The sequence below is a fragment of the Elaeis guineensis genome, chromosome 4, assembly GCF_000442705.2.
Source record: "Elaeis guineensis isolate ETL-2024a chromosome 4, EG11, whole genome shotgun sequence".
NCBI lineage: Eukaryota > Viridiplantae > Streptophyta > Magnoliopsida > Arecales > Arecaceae > Elaeis > Elaeis guineensis.
Genome location: NC_025996.2, coordinates 18,375,734 through 18,390,126, shown reverse-complemented (window position 1 = coordinate 18,390,126; position 14,393 = coordinate 18,375,734). Strand labels below are relative to the sequence as shown.

At 35.9% G+C, this 14,393-nt stretch overlaps 1 protein-coding gene across 1 annotated transcript; it reads right to left on the bottom strand.

Moving 5' to 3' along the window:
- Positions 1-2,577: 2,577 nt before the first annotated feature.
- On the bottom strand, positions 2,578-3,796 carry LOC105043588 (auxin-responsive protein SAUR36). Its single transcript, XM_010921168.4, is given in 2 exon segments — positions 2,578-2,892; positions 2,895-3,796. Coding segments are annotated over 2 exon segments (588 nt in total). The 5' UTR covers positions 3,289-3,796; the 3' UTR covers positions 2,578-2,698.
- Positions 3,797-14,393: the final 10,597 nt, after the last annotated feature.

Sequence of the window (14,393 nt, the reverse complement as noted above, 5' to 3'; positions counted from 1 at the left end):
CGGAGGACAGCTCGATGAAATTAGATCAGCCTCGATCTCAAACTGGTACTCTCTTCGATCGATCTATGGATAACTCGACCTTGAGAGTGGAGGGCATTTATTGTAGATCTATACCTCGACCTCGGCTTTTACATCCTCGACGCTGGCCGAGCTATGGAAGATGATGACTATTAGATTATGAGTATACGACAGATGAAGACTATCAAGCACGACCTATCGAGTTGGCTGGAGTTTCTACTCAGCCTAATTCTGATTCACCTCATCTTCGGACGATCGACCATATCTTATACATGGCCAACCAATCTCAGATGACCTACCATAGCTTATACACAGTCGACCAATCTTAGACGACCTATCATAGCTTATACATGGCCGACCAATCTCAGACGATCTACCATAGCTCATACACGACCGACCAATCTCAGCCGATCTACCATAGCTCTTATATGGCTGACCAATCTCAGCCAACTTGACGTCCAACACCTGCTTCGTGGACTCCATTACCTCGATTTCGGATGATCTATTATAACTCATCCGCGGACAAGCTAAGCTCCTTACCAGATCCGTCTCCCCCTCAAATTGGGAAAGATTAGGTAGAATAGAATTCCTCCACAATCGAGTCTCTCGTAAAAGAAAAATATCTTATCTGAATCAATTTGTGCAACAAATCCAAAATTTATCAGGACTCCGAGACGGATATGACTCCAACTCCTTCCCTATAAATAAAGGCTCCGAGACTCTCCAAGATATGCAATCGACTCTTTACTCTCTCATTTCATTGTTATCTTCTAACTTAAGCATCGGAGGATCTTCACCGAAGAACACCTCCGATGAGATTTTTTTGCAGATGTTCGGACGAAGCTCCAGCGGTAGCTCTATCTTGATCACATCTACCTTGATGGCTGATCTCAAACGGGGAGACCAGAAGCAACACTCAGGATTCAAGAGTTGATTGATAATTGATTAAAGGGCCGGTACCCAGATTATACTTTCTGTTATGCACGGATGTCATGCTCATGATCATGAATTTCTACCCTAATCTGCCATCATCAGTTCATAATTTAAATTCTATAATAAAACACCAATCCCCTCGGTTATTCTCCATGATTTTCCTCATTACAGTCAACAATTATGATGAAAAGGGCTTAGATCCACCGCTCTTCATCGAAAATTACAGCTTGGAATTCTGAATGATTTGTTTGATTTGATGGGGAACAAAAGAACGGGGGGCAAAATATAGATTGGTGTAGTCTTTTATTAATGTTAAGTAACGGAGTAAATTCTTGAATGAAACCGTGGATTCACTGGCCCACTTGGAACCTTTCAATCCATAAAACTCACATCCGATGTACTGAAGAAAGCAACGAGAAGCAGCTTACAAAAAAAAGGAGATACAAAAACAAGAAACTACGTCACGATGATCACCTCCACAGTTCAATACGCCCACATACTACCTGCTTGTCAGCAAATCGCTCACGGATCCTGCTTCCTACCTACTCCAAAGAGGCAGATTTTTCGTCCAAAGAGCACATTTTCATCATCCTATGTACCACCGAACCATCCTGATGCCCATGACGTGTAGCCGCGTCGGGCGTACGGGCTGCTTTCACTTTCTTTTTTTTTTAATGGCCGTTCTTTGATGGGTAAATAAATTAGTTTTGTCTGCATATTGCTTGGAAAATACTTATAGGGCAAAACATATATTTCTATGTAAGCGTTTTGCCTAAATCATTTACGTGCGTACGTGCCTGACCATATTGTCCATGCGGAACTGTAGCTCCATCGTCCCAAAGAAAAAGGAATTCGCCCAGAAAAGAGCAAAAATATATTAGCAGAATCTTTTTTAACGAAAAGATAAGCAAAGTCTCTAACTAAAGCTGGTATAATATAAATTATTCTCATCTAATCATGCCACCAAGTACAAAAAAAGCCAACAAACAAACCGAGATGAGAATACACTAAATAAAGTTAAACTTGGATTCGAATTTCACACGCAAAATGGCACACCCGCTCGTTCTTTCCCCCCACCTCGCCTTATTTGATGTTTTCCTTTATTATAGATAGAAAAGGAAGCGAAATAAGTAAATAACCAAACAGAAATGGCGACGATATTTCAACCATCATGTATATAAAAAAAATCAAAAAAATAATAAAAGAACTCCCTATGCCTTCCAAGTCATTGTGTAGTTTAAATTAAAAAAGAAGAAGAAAAAAAAAAATCTCCGACCAGATCCTGGAAGCTTTGAACTCACCTCTTGCTTGCCGTCGCCTTCAGAAGGAAGAGGGGGGGGGGGGGTGAGAGGTCTCCAAGGAATAGGAGGCAAATAAACTCTGCAAGCCCTTGGAAAATAGAGCCCATCCCATGGTACATGTCTGCAAGGAAGGTAGCTTCCACTTCATCTATACCAATCACTTCTGGGTGGGCTAACTTTTCGGGTTATCTCTGTTTTTGGGTTGGCTTTTTTTTGGGTTGTAAACGTTATATATTTTTTTGCACTTCTTAATATATTTTGAATTACCAAAAGAAAAAAAAGAAAAGAAAATCTAAAAATCACCTCCGAGAAGAACAAAGAAACCTGGCGAGAGCAAACCTCCGACTTGCTGCAGCAATACATACACATAAGCAGAGAAGACGGAAAAAAAATACATCTATTCCTTTTTCTAGAATACATGACGTCAGAGATGTGTGATGCTTGCTTTAGAACCAGTGGGGATGGGAGCTCTTCCGGCAGGCGGCGATCCGAGTCTGGACGCGCTCGAATCGAGAGACCGGACAGGGGATGGTGATCCCACCGGGGTGGTGGTACCCGAACTCCTCCTCCGCCTCCCTCAACAACTCCGCGAACAGCGGGTGGTTGAAGTCGATCACCGGCACCAGGTACCGCTTCGGCGCCCCCCGTCCTTCTTCCCCCCAACGTACACCACCAGATGCCCCTTCGGTGGGGGTGGCTTCCGGCTTCCTCCTCCTTTCTGGCGCCCCAGAAGCTCCACGTCGTCGCCGTCGGCTACCCAGTCCCCGCGGAGGGGGCAGTGCGCTTTCCGGCCGGCGCCACGGCCGGAGTAGCGGATGCGGCTGGTAAGGTCGCGGCCCCAGTCGAATAATTTTGTCGTCATCGTCGAGGTTATGGTCCTAGAATAGTGGGTTCCGGATCGGATTAGGGATTGGGGTTGGGCGGGGTTGAGGCGGATGTAATTCTTGGGGCGGCGGCATCGGAAAACCCATCGCCATATTCTCACCAGCCTTCGCCCCAATCTGAAACCCCTCGATTTCTTCATGCCTCGCTGCATGAATCGGAACCAAAAGGGAGAGGGAGAGATTGAGCGAAAAAATTGGATTTAGAGAGAGAGAGAGAGAGAGGGATTTAGGAGAAAGGCCAGAGGTCCATATATAGAGAGGGGAGAGGGAGGCAGACATTAAAGAGTGATGGGGGGAATTTGGACATGTTTTCCTCTTATCACTATCCTCTCGATGAGAGAGCGCAGAGAAAGAGCTCGTTTCCTCTGTTTTTGGATCTCTTCTGTATCCCCTTTGCTCTCCATTTAACTATATTCCTATATAGGAACACTGATACCGCGATTGATTAGCTCCTGAAGAAGTTTGCTATATAACCTTAAATTATAAGAAGGGGAAGGAGAAGGAGAAGGGTCGACGGGAGAGAACGGAAAGCAGAGAAGAGGAATTCGAAACGCGATCGATGTGGGATAAGAATAGGGAAGAGAGTCGCACCAGAAGGAAGAAACGCAACCATGGTGGTGAGTTTTATACTGATGGTACGGTGGGATACTCCGTTTGGTCCCAATATGGTTGGGCTGTCGAGATTATATTATTGTTTAATTCGGATTTCAATGGTTGGGCTGTTAATATTTTATAGTTGTTTCTTTTGGATTTTAGGTCCACGTTCCTCGTTGGAAAAATGGAGTCTCCTGTACGATTCGTGTGGGTTCGATGATTGGATGCAGAGCGATCTCCACCCGGTATCTTGGAAGGTAAAGAGTTATGGATCAGATGTGTAATTAAAAAATAGAGATTCAGATCTCATCATAAGTTTCAAAATTAAACGGATCAGGTAACTATTTACCAAAAAAAAGGGATCAGGTAACGGAAATGATGAGAATATTGCGTACTATGGTATTCGAAAATGGATTAGACTTGATCAACCATTAGAGTGTGCAAATTACTTTTGGAATTGAATACAAAGCGAGGATAACCAAAAGGACCACTAGGAATCCATTTGTGTGGTTTGATCACAACCGCATAAAGTGGAGCGAACAGATCGGATCAGTTGACTAATAGCACGGAATGCCAGTGGAACCGACCAGGGGACGCTGGGTGGAAACAGAATTATTGCCTCCCCCACTCCAAACGGAAGAAAGCTCCAGGAAGGTCCCGTAACGTACGGTGCTTTCGACTTTAAAAGATAAATATAAATAAAAGGATAGAAAAAAGAACAAATTTATACAGTTTTCTGGCAAATGACGAATTATATGAGCTTTGGACGGTCACGATCATGCTGGAAATGTTTTGGCTGTTCAGAACACGATGGAAAATGATTAGCTATTTTATTTCAGTAATTTCTGGTAAAGAATTACCATTATAGCTTAACCAAATCTTATATATATATATATCTATCAAGATATGGTCATTAAACGATAGATTCATTAGTACTTCTAAATTAATATAAATGTTAATAATATTATTAATAGGCATATTTGCTTAAAATATATTGATTTATGCTTACTCAATAAAAATTTATTAATAGTATTGAATTAATGATGAGATTTAAATTCTGCTTCTATCCCATATTATTAATAAGGTGAAAGTCATGCATTAATTAAATTAATGAGATAAGAATGCTCATAAATGCAAACAATAAGATGATGGTTTTTAATTTCTTACATAAGTATCATAACAATTATGAAAGAATTCATACAACAATTGAAATAAATATATATTGCATTCATAATTTTTTATTATAATATGATTATTATATATAATAAAAATATATAAAATAGATATATTTTTATTTTATGCAAATTATTTAATATCATATATAATAATTATATATTCATAATTTGATTTTAGCTCAAATTTAATTTAATTGATAAATTTATGATCTTAAAATTTAGTATACTTTAGCTTGTACGTATGTAATTTATTCTATAACTTTAAGTAATAGTTGTTATAATATCGCGATAGTATCACGGTAGTTTTGACAAATCTATATAATACATTGAATTAATTTATTACATGTTACATTATATTTTAAGAATATTTGTAAATAAATAAATAATTATATTCAAGCATCGTGCCTATTATGTAGTTTCATTCTCTAAATTTTTAGAAGGAAAGGACATTTAAAGTGGCCATTGCTTATAAAAGTACCGACAATTACGCATAAATAGTAATTATTTTAATTCAACTAGTAGTCTCAATGCAAACGTCAGGTGATTGGAGGAAAGCTCTCGCACGGACACGACATAATTAGAAACCTTTGGAAGGTTGAATAAATAAATAGATAAGTCGTCAAAGTGTGCCGTACGTTGCCGTACTGGGACGCGAAGCCTGAGGCTGAACCGTGTTCTCCTCTTTTTGGGTAAACAATCGCGTTCTTCTCGTTTGATGGTAAAAGACTTGCCAGCATTTCAACCATTGGTAAAATATTTAGGTAGCTCACGTTGTGACTATTGTTAATTCTGGAGTTGATTTCGAGCATTTAGAATGCATGAATGGCAAATGGGAACCGGTGAATGGTTGCTCTCTCTTGATTCCAATGTAATAAGTTTAGATGAGCACATGATAAATGTTCAATTTTGAAAATTGGGGGGCTTGAGATGTTCTTTGAAAATCTATTAAAATTCATACGGTTCCTCTGCCATTAGTTTCTAATCACCTCAGCTCATTTTTAGGTTGATGATATGTGATGTAGTTGATAGAATGGAAGGGCTTTGGATCAAAAAAAATTGATGTTATGGTGTAAAAGAAAAGACATCATTAGTCCCATATTGATTAAAATCAAAAAAAAAATCTAGCTTATATAAGAAGCGATCATCCTTCCCACATGAGATATCTTTTAAGGAACAAAATTGTGAGATCCAAAATGGTTCATACAACTCCCAGACTATGAACCGTAGGTCAAAGCGGACAATACCTCATGTGCCAAGCCATGAGCCTCTGACTGCACCAATCACGATGTGTGGAGTACACAGATTCTCCTTTGATTGGGTTGGAGACTATTGTGGTGTAGAAGAAAGGGCATTGGTTGGAGTCAAGGGAACCATACAGCTCTCGAACTATGGGCCGTTAGTCAAAAATAGTAAGTGGAAAAGAGTAGTAAAGCACAAGAAGAGAGTTTGCATGGAACTAGAAAAATTGGACTGAGTAGAACTAGAGTTTTTGTTCAAAAACTGACAAATTTTTCAGTGATATAGTCTCACTCTAGTTTTGAAATTAGGATTTAGAACTTAACATTGGAGGATCTCTGGCCTTCTATTTATAGAGGGGCTGATGAGACTGTTACAGAGTTTGTTAGGCAATTAGAGGAGTTTGTTAGGTGGTTATAGCCAGCTGTAAATAAACTAAAATATAATTGTATGTATTAGCTAGAAGTGAGGTCATACTTAGTTGTATTTACCAACTATATAGCTAGCTATGTATGGGATCGTGGTCAGCTCTGACTTAGTTGTAAAGATTGCAGACAAACTCCACAAGATGATTGCTATGGATAATATAGGAGTTGACATCGGTTATGAATCGATATGTACTAGAGAAGATCGATCATTTAATTATCTGAAATTGATATTTCAGATATAGGTAGGTCGGTAAACTTCCGATTTTTTTACTATTTCATCAGCCAGTTTATTCATGGTAACTCTGTACTTTGAGATTGGTAATTTGGTGATCTCATGTGATGATGCCACATAGCATGAGGTCAGTTTAGTGCACCAATAATTGGGATATGATCTAAGCAGTCTTGTATGTGCATGAATATATAGATCGGAAGTAACTTATGATTCATTTCTTGTTATTATTTCATTGTCATCCATTAATTCTTATTAGAGTCACATATAACATCTGTTACTTATTTTTCAGTTTTCACAGTTTATATGATTCGTATGATTATTAGTTATTATTTTTATATGTGATCAGGATATTGCTCAGTGGAGTTATTAGAAGAGAGGCCACGGATTCAAATTTTAGATGATTATGCAAGTCTGGATAATTTATTTCAAATGGACGTTTTTATTTTTTTTAAAGTAAATTTTACTTAAACAATAAATCATGATAAGTAAGGGCTCTTTCGTCTGTGGGAATAAAATTTTTTTACTGAAATATTTTTTTATGAGAAATTGATTTATCAAAATATGATACTTAAAAAAATAGTTTAACATATTTGGTTGATAATAGAAAAGTGGCATATTTCATCATGCTTTGTATTTGATTATCTATTTTTTTGAAAAAATTATATAAAATATTATTATATTCTTAATAAAAAAATTATTTTATATTATTCATTATTTTAAATATATTTTTATAAAAAATATTTTTTTAAATTAAAAATCTATATATCTTATGGATTTTTTTTCTATAAAAGATGAGAAGTTTTTTCGATAAACACACAAAATATGAGAAGTTTAAAACAGTTCTTTTTTTCAAAACTTTAACTTGTTTGATTGATGGAAAGTGAAGGGAGGAAGAGGCATTTTTTGAAAAGTGAAGAGGGATATCTTGTTTGGTTGGAGTTTAAAAAAGAGAGAGTGAAAAAAGCTCTTTGTATGAAAAGTTATTTTTCATATTTCATGAAAAATGAAAATCCATAGGAAAGTTGAGTTTTGGCACTTCTCATGGAATGAAAAATGGTAGTACTTTTTTCTTTCTCAAGATACTTTTTTAAGATTGACGGCTAAGATTTTATAAAATATCAATAGATGGTTAAGATAAAATATTGAATTGTGATATAATATTATATTACTATTATCCTAATATTTATATGAATTCAATATTAATATTAATATTATAATATTATAATATTTTAATATTATTTTATTATTTACACTAATATGATATTTTTATTAATATATTAATATTAATATTATATTATATTTAGTATTTTATTTATATCTATATCAATAAATTTATTATATTAAAAAATTAGTATTATATTAATATAATTTTAATCTATATCGGTATTATATTAACATAATAAATTATTATTATCTTATATTATATTATAATATATTAATATTATATTTATATTATATAAATAGTTATATAAAATATAGAAGGAAAAATATATGATTTTATAGGTATAATAAGTATTTTACATTATTTTTTTAAAAAAATAGATACTCAACCAAAAATAAACTACTCTGCAATAAGTTATTTTTTTATGATTAATTAAATATTTTAAAATTTTATTTTTTAAAAATAATTTTAAAAAAATAATTTTATTATTATTATTATTATTATTTGTGAATCAAATGAGTCAAGTTATTTTCTGAAAAAGAAATTTTTTTCACAAAACAAACTAGTCTTAAGAATTTTAAAAGATCGATGGCTAGGCTCATGGAAACCTGGCGCATCGAACGGGTCAACTTACTACCTTCCAGAACTGCACGTCGGACCACGTGTTTGAGGCTCCAGCCTATCAAGGCAGAAAGAGCCAAGGCGGTGGTAGATTTTGATATCGACCGTTTACCACCGGTCAGGGCACAAGAAATTAATAGCAACTGGCTCGTATGGTGGAGGTCCAATCTTGGTTAGTATAATAAAAAAAATCATTTCCACACCAGTTTGCCTGCTGCTATGACTAACCCCTCATTCGTACTTCGATGCACTTTCGTAATAAATGTATTTTTTTTAAAAAAAAAATTTGCTTGATCGTTAGGTGTAGACCTGGGAAAGAGATGGTAAATAAATTGATGGGAACAAAACATGTTTTTCCTTTTTTTTTTTTTTTTGCTTTCCTTGGGACGGAGAGTTATGAAGTTTGTCCTCTTTCCACGTTAACGGCGACGTGCTTGCCGTCAGCTTTGTATTGATATTTTTGTCTAGATTGTTTAACACCTCATAAATATAGCAAATTAGGACCAGAAATTTCATTGTCGAAAATTAGCTACAATAACAGCCGCCTTCATCTCCACCACAAAATTCTTTCTTTGTGAAAGAATCCAAGAAATCTACCTCTCTACTAACAAATGATGGGGTTGAAGAGTCAATGCCACACATTATGGCCTGTAGAACAAAAAAAGGGTTCGGTAACCGGCCCCCGAAGCGGTGAACCAATTTGGACAAGCGGATTAAATTTGGAGGTGGGTATGGGGAGAAAAAATCTATACCCATGTGCTCATAATTAAGAGATAATTCGCACAATCGTCAAGCACTTCAGATGATTTAACAAAACCGAGAGTACTCCACCTATTAAAAATGTCCAGGTCTTGTCTAGTAGTGGATGAATAAAATTAGCGTGAAATAAGAACCACCACCTTCGCAATCATGAGAAGAATTTCTGGTTTAGTTCCAATGAATCACGGAGTTTAATGTCATGGCACCCAAATTGACAACACAACTCTGCCATATTGTGCCCCACAGGTATTGTTTTACCATGAACTTTTAATGTATCTTTGGCTTAACGGACGAGAATTTAGGTATCATTGCATCAAGCATTTGGGCAGCAATGGATTGAAATAGAAACAATTACGTGTTGGAAAAAACAAAAATATGCAGACGCGTGATAATGGTTATATAAGATGCACTGACATCAAGCACTCTGAACGGTCTAATGAACGTTATGCGAAGAACTCTTCAAGTATTCTTACCAAAAAAAAAAAAAGAGAGAGAACTCTTCAAGTGTTTGACAAAGTCTCGCTGATTTTAATGCAGCCTCCATATGTTACTATATCTTCCATTATAACACGACAAGAAAGACCCGGGATTGGATATTATTAGGAAGAGCCCGCACTGGTTAACTCCTTGAATAAGGGTAAGCAATTGACGTAGGACCGAGTCCCGGTGGAGGACATGGAATTTGTCCCGCTAATTCGGTCTTCAGCACGGGCGAAAGGTCAGCATGTTTCCCCCTCGTGCTCGTTTTGTTCAAAGAACGCACACAAGTTCCCTGAACTAGTGGAAGGTATAAACGTTTGAATAAAAACCAGGCAGCAACTTCCCCTCATTGGCTCTTTTGTCTCTGTTCGCTCCACCAAATTCGTTGGAGTTGCTTTCCTGGAAGAGGTGTGCCTGCAAGTTGTGAGGATGGTGACTTAAAATGCTAAAAAGAGTTTAATCGAGAGAGAGATCATAACACCTTCTAAATGGTTTTGCAAATTTAATTTCAGAATCGACTGTTTCTCAGCTAATGGTACCAATCCCACATTGTTGAGGTGAAAAAAGAACAAAGCTGAGGGCCAAGATAAATTGTTCCCTCTATTGACAATCTCCAAAATTTTGATACTTGTTAAATGTTACAACTTGAATTATATATGCCAAATGCCATTCCATTTGCCAGGAATAAGAAGGCAGAATCAAATTTTAGCAAAACTTCAGTAGGGATAACCAGAAATTTAGTAGAATAGAATTATGTGCAGTTCGATGCATCAAAATTTAGCAAAATGAAACCAGAATTTCATTAAAGGCTTTAAAAAACATATATATGGGGATGGATGCTGCCAAACATAGATAAAGATACAGCCAAGGAGCAAGAGAACTGAAATAGAGACAATGAACCCTAATTCATTATCAAACCTGGAGAGATTAGGGAACAGCAGGTTTGATTCCCATGCATCTAATACCTCAAGTGAAAAGTATATTTGCCACTTGGTCAAAAGATCAATTAAATCTTAGCAAACAACCTCACCATATCCACAAGATTGTCAATTACCTTGCATGGGCCGAATGGGATGGCTGCATATAAATTATAAAAATATTGGTTTGACCATCGGAATAAAAAAAGAGTGCCTTACAAACCAATCGCATATATGTTACGATGAAATTTTTCTTTATAATTTTTCAACTCATATAATGATATTTATTATTTGATAATAAAATGAGACATTAATCCATCATTCTAGCTGCATCTTATTATGTTTAAGATTATGATGAACCCCAAAAATTAGAGTAATGATTTTAGAAGATATGAATGGGTCATGCCAGTGAGATCTAAAATCTTAAAATCTCAATCTAAAATATTCCCAGTTGTTGGAGCATTGAGTCGGGGATCAGTGTTTTGGAAAGACTGGCACATCCTATGTATGCTCGACGAAGAGGTGGCTGATCTCACTAACCACTTATATGGAGATACTAATACAAGGATGTGGATGTTCATTTGAATATGAGTCTACTGAATTGATTCGCCAACGGAGAATATCTTATGGAAGCTTTACTTGCATGTCAAAAGATGATTCTTTAAGTGAAAGTCGTGCAAGTAATCCTTAGACCTAAGATCACCATGAAATCTTATGTACATAAACCCATGTTTGATTCACATTCAAACATGCCATTAAGACATGTATAGGATGTTCTGGATATGGTAGAGTGTGTATGAAGGTTATGGATCGGTCAACATGGAATCGATCACTCCTAGTAAGAGGAGATCGCATCTTATGAATTCTCAGCTCTAGATGACTTAGAAAAAATTTTTTGGCCAAAAACATGATGGAGATTAGAAAGAGTTTCTAATGCTTCATCATCGGAGTCATCATTGGTTGATGAAAAATCAATATGAATATGTGTTTGAGTTTGATATTATTCCATACTCATGAATATATTCGAGATGCAAGAATGATCAAAGGATTGAATTGCATAGTAACTTACCACTGAAGGGTATATTTGGTATTTCTATCAAATTTCATATTTTCTGAATAGTCATAATACGTTGCTAAATGTCAATCTTGTCTTATAGGTTTGATCGAATTAAAGAGTTTAATTCGATCATTAATTAGAAAGGATTCTGATTGTTGAACTCGGATTAGCTCGATTGGACCTAAATCGATTAGATTGGAGTCTAATCAAATTAGATCAACTTGCATCCAGACCTACTGCTGGCTAGATGTGTTATCCAATGGATCACACATATAAGAAAATTGGGCAAAGACTCTTTTGATAAGGTTGATTGAATTTTTGGACCCAATCAAAATTTTCGATAAGCATGCTAACACATGTGGAAACCCTAGCTTCTTGAATCGGATTTAGATTCAGTTTGAATCTTGCTTTCTGATCAAACCAAATTGTGCCATGGGCTATTTGGATTTAGATCTGGGTGTGGCAGCTATTAAATGGTGCCACCTTGTCTTGTGGGGCACCATGACCAAGAGTCCAAGTTTGATTGGACTCTAGGCACACAAAAGAAGAGGGCACGTGCACATTTGCATGAGCAAAATGATGGAGTCCTTCTGACTTGGGATTCAGACGCATGTGGCAGTCCACATCACCCTCCATCCTCTGGTACATATCTCAAAGCATGAAATATATTTTTTCTAAAATTTATGGGGTGGAGAAAAAATTAAAAAGAAGGAAACTCGTGCGCGCGTGCGGTAAGTTCTCACGACTAATCGTGTGAGAAGAGTCCTTCTGACGGTACAACTCTATTTCCATGGGAAAACATTTATCTGATAATATTCCTTATTTAAAACCTCTTTTAATGGATATTTATCTGGTATTTTTTTAAATATATCTGATTGACTTTTGGATGCCAGAAGCGACCCTTGTGCGCGCAAGCTGATAAGGTTTTCATGTGAAGAGATGCGAGAAGTCATCCTTCTATGGGATTTTTTTATTTCCTTATCCGATATTTCGAAATCAAAATTAAATTCTCTTGTCACGTGACAAGTTCCGAATTTTTCTGATTGAGAAGAGATACGAAAATATCTCTTCTCTGATCGCATACATGGGTGAGAGTTCTAATCAACGTATCAGGCAGAAGAGTCCTTCTATCTGAAGATTTTTATTTTCTTGATATGCAGATCAGATAGGGCGTTTGAATAGGACGTATCCTTACTTTTGGGCATTTCTCTGATACCTATAAATAGGTATGTGCACCGAGTGTCCTGATCAATTAATCCACTTTCTAATTTTCCTTCGTTTGCAATTTTTTTTTTTTTTACAACCTATCCTAATTTTAGGACAAAGCTTTAACATTTAAAACAAAGCCTAATCAGACAAAAATGGAGAAGATCCTAAAGAAGGAGATTCAAAAGTCCAAAAAGATTCTAAGAGGGTCGAGTCAGATTTTTAAAAAAATCTGATCGGTATAAGATTAATCGAATTCTAAATGCTAGAACTCTTGAAATAAGATTTAAGAAAGAGTACTATTTTTATTCAACTTTCATATAGATCACCGTTGGAGGATGGATATTTGGATGTCTCGTAAAAATTAAGATTAATATTATAGATATTCTTCTTATCAAAGGTTAATTATGCTTTGATTGTTATAGTCAAAAAATTTTAGATTTTAAAATTTTAGTATGTTAGAATGTTTTAAATAAAAAATTTTAAATATTTGATGCAAAACTGCACCACCAAAATCCACCGCAGAATAGAAACCATCAAAAGTACGAGTTCATACCCACAAGCTTGGATGTTTTCATCAGTCAAATCATACCTGGTCTTGCAAACACCGATAAGCCACTCATTAGATCCTGACCTACTTTTGAACAAACCACAAAGAAAATATTTACAATCTCATCTCTTGCCTGCAGCATGCTAAATTTGATCTAAATAATTGATGTGAACCAATGATCAAACCTGATTTATTGCATTAGCTTACCGGTCAACAACAGCTTTTGTGGAAACAAATTTTTTTGTGGTTCATTTTCTACTTAACCAAACTTGACGATGATTCTTTACTTAAATTGTCAATATGCACTAATGTTGGAAAGCTTTGGATGTCTAAATTCCGGGTCTCATACAGGCGGCTACCATACTGGCTGCATTCTGCATGGACTTTTTCACACCGAAGATTCATCTTCCAATTTCTTGTCACTTTTGCCTGGCTCCAAGCCACAGGCTTGAATTAACGCACCGATGACTATTCAGAACGCCCAAACTCCTGTAGCCCGGCCAGATTTGACAACAAAATAATGCAACATGAGATCAATTTCAAATCCAATCGGGCAGAACTAGTCAGAAAATTAGTCGGTATTGAACCATAGAAAGACAAATTTCAAGTAAGAAAATGCAAAAGTCAACTGCAAGTAACAAATCTTATGGACTCCAAATATAATCGATATTGACTAAAAAAAGAAATAATAGTTAAATACAAACATCATCTATTTGATAAACAAGTAGAAGAAGTTTCATGGGAAGTACCTTTCCATGAAAAGATGCTTTCCATGAAAAACAGAATACTTATCCAATGAAGGAAAACACTAAAGCATGCAAAATCCACTGCAACCAATTA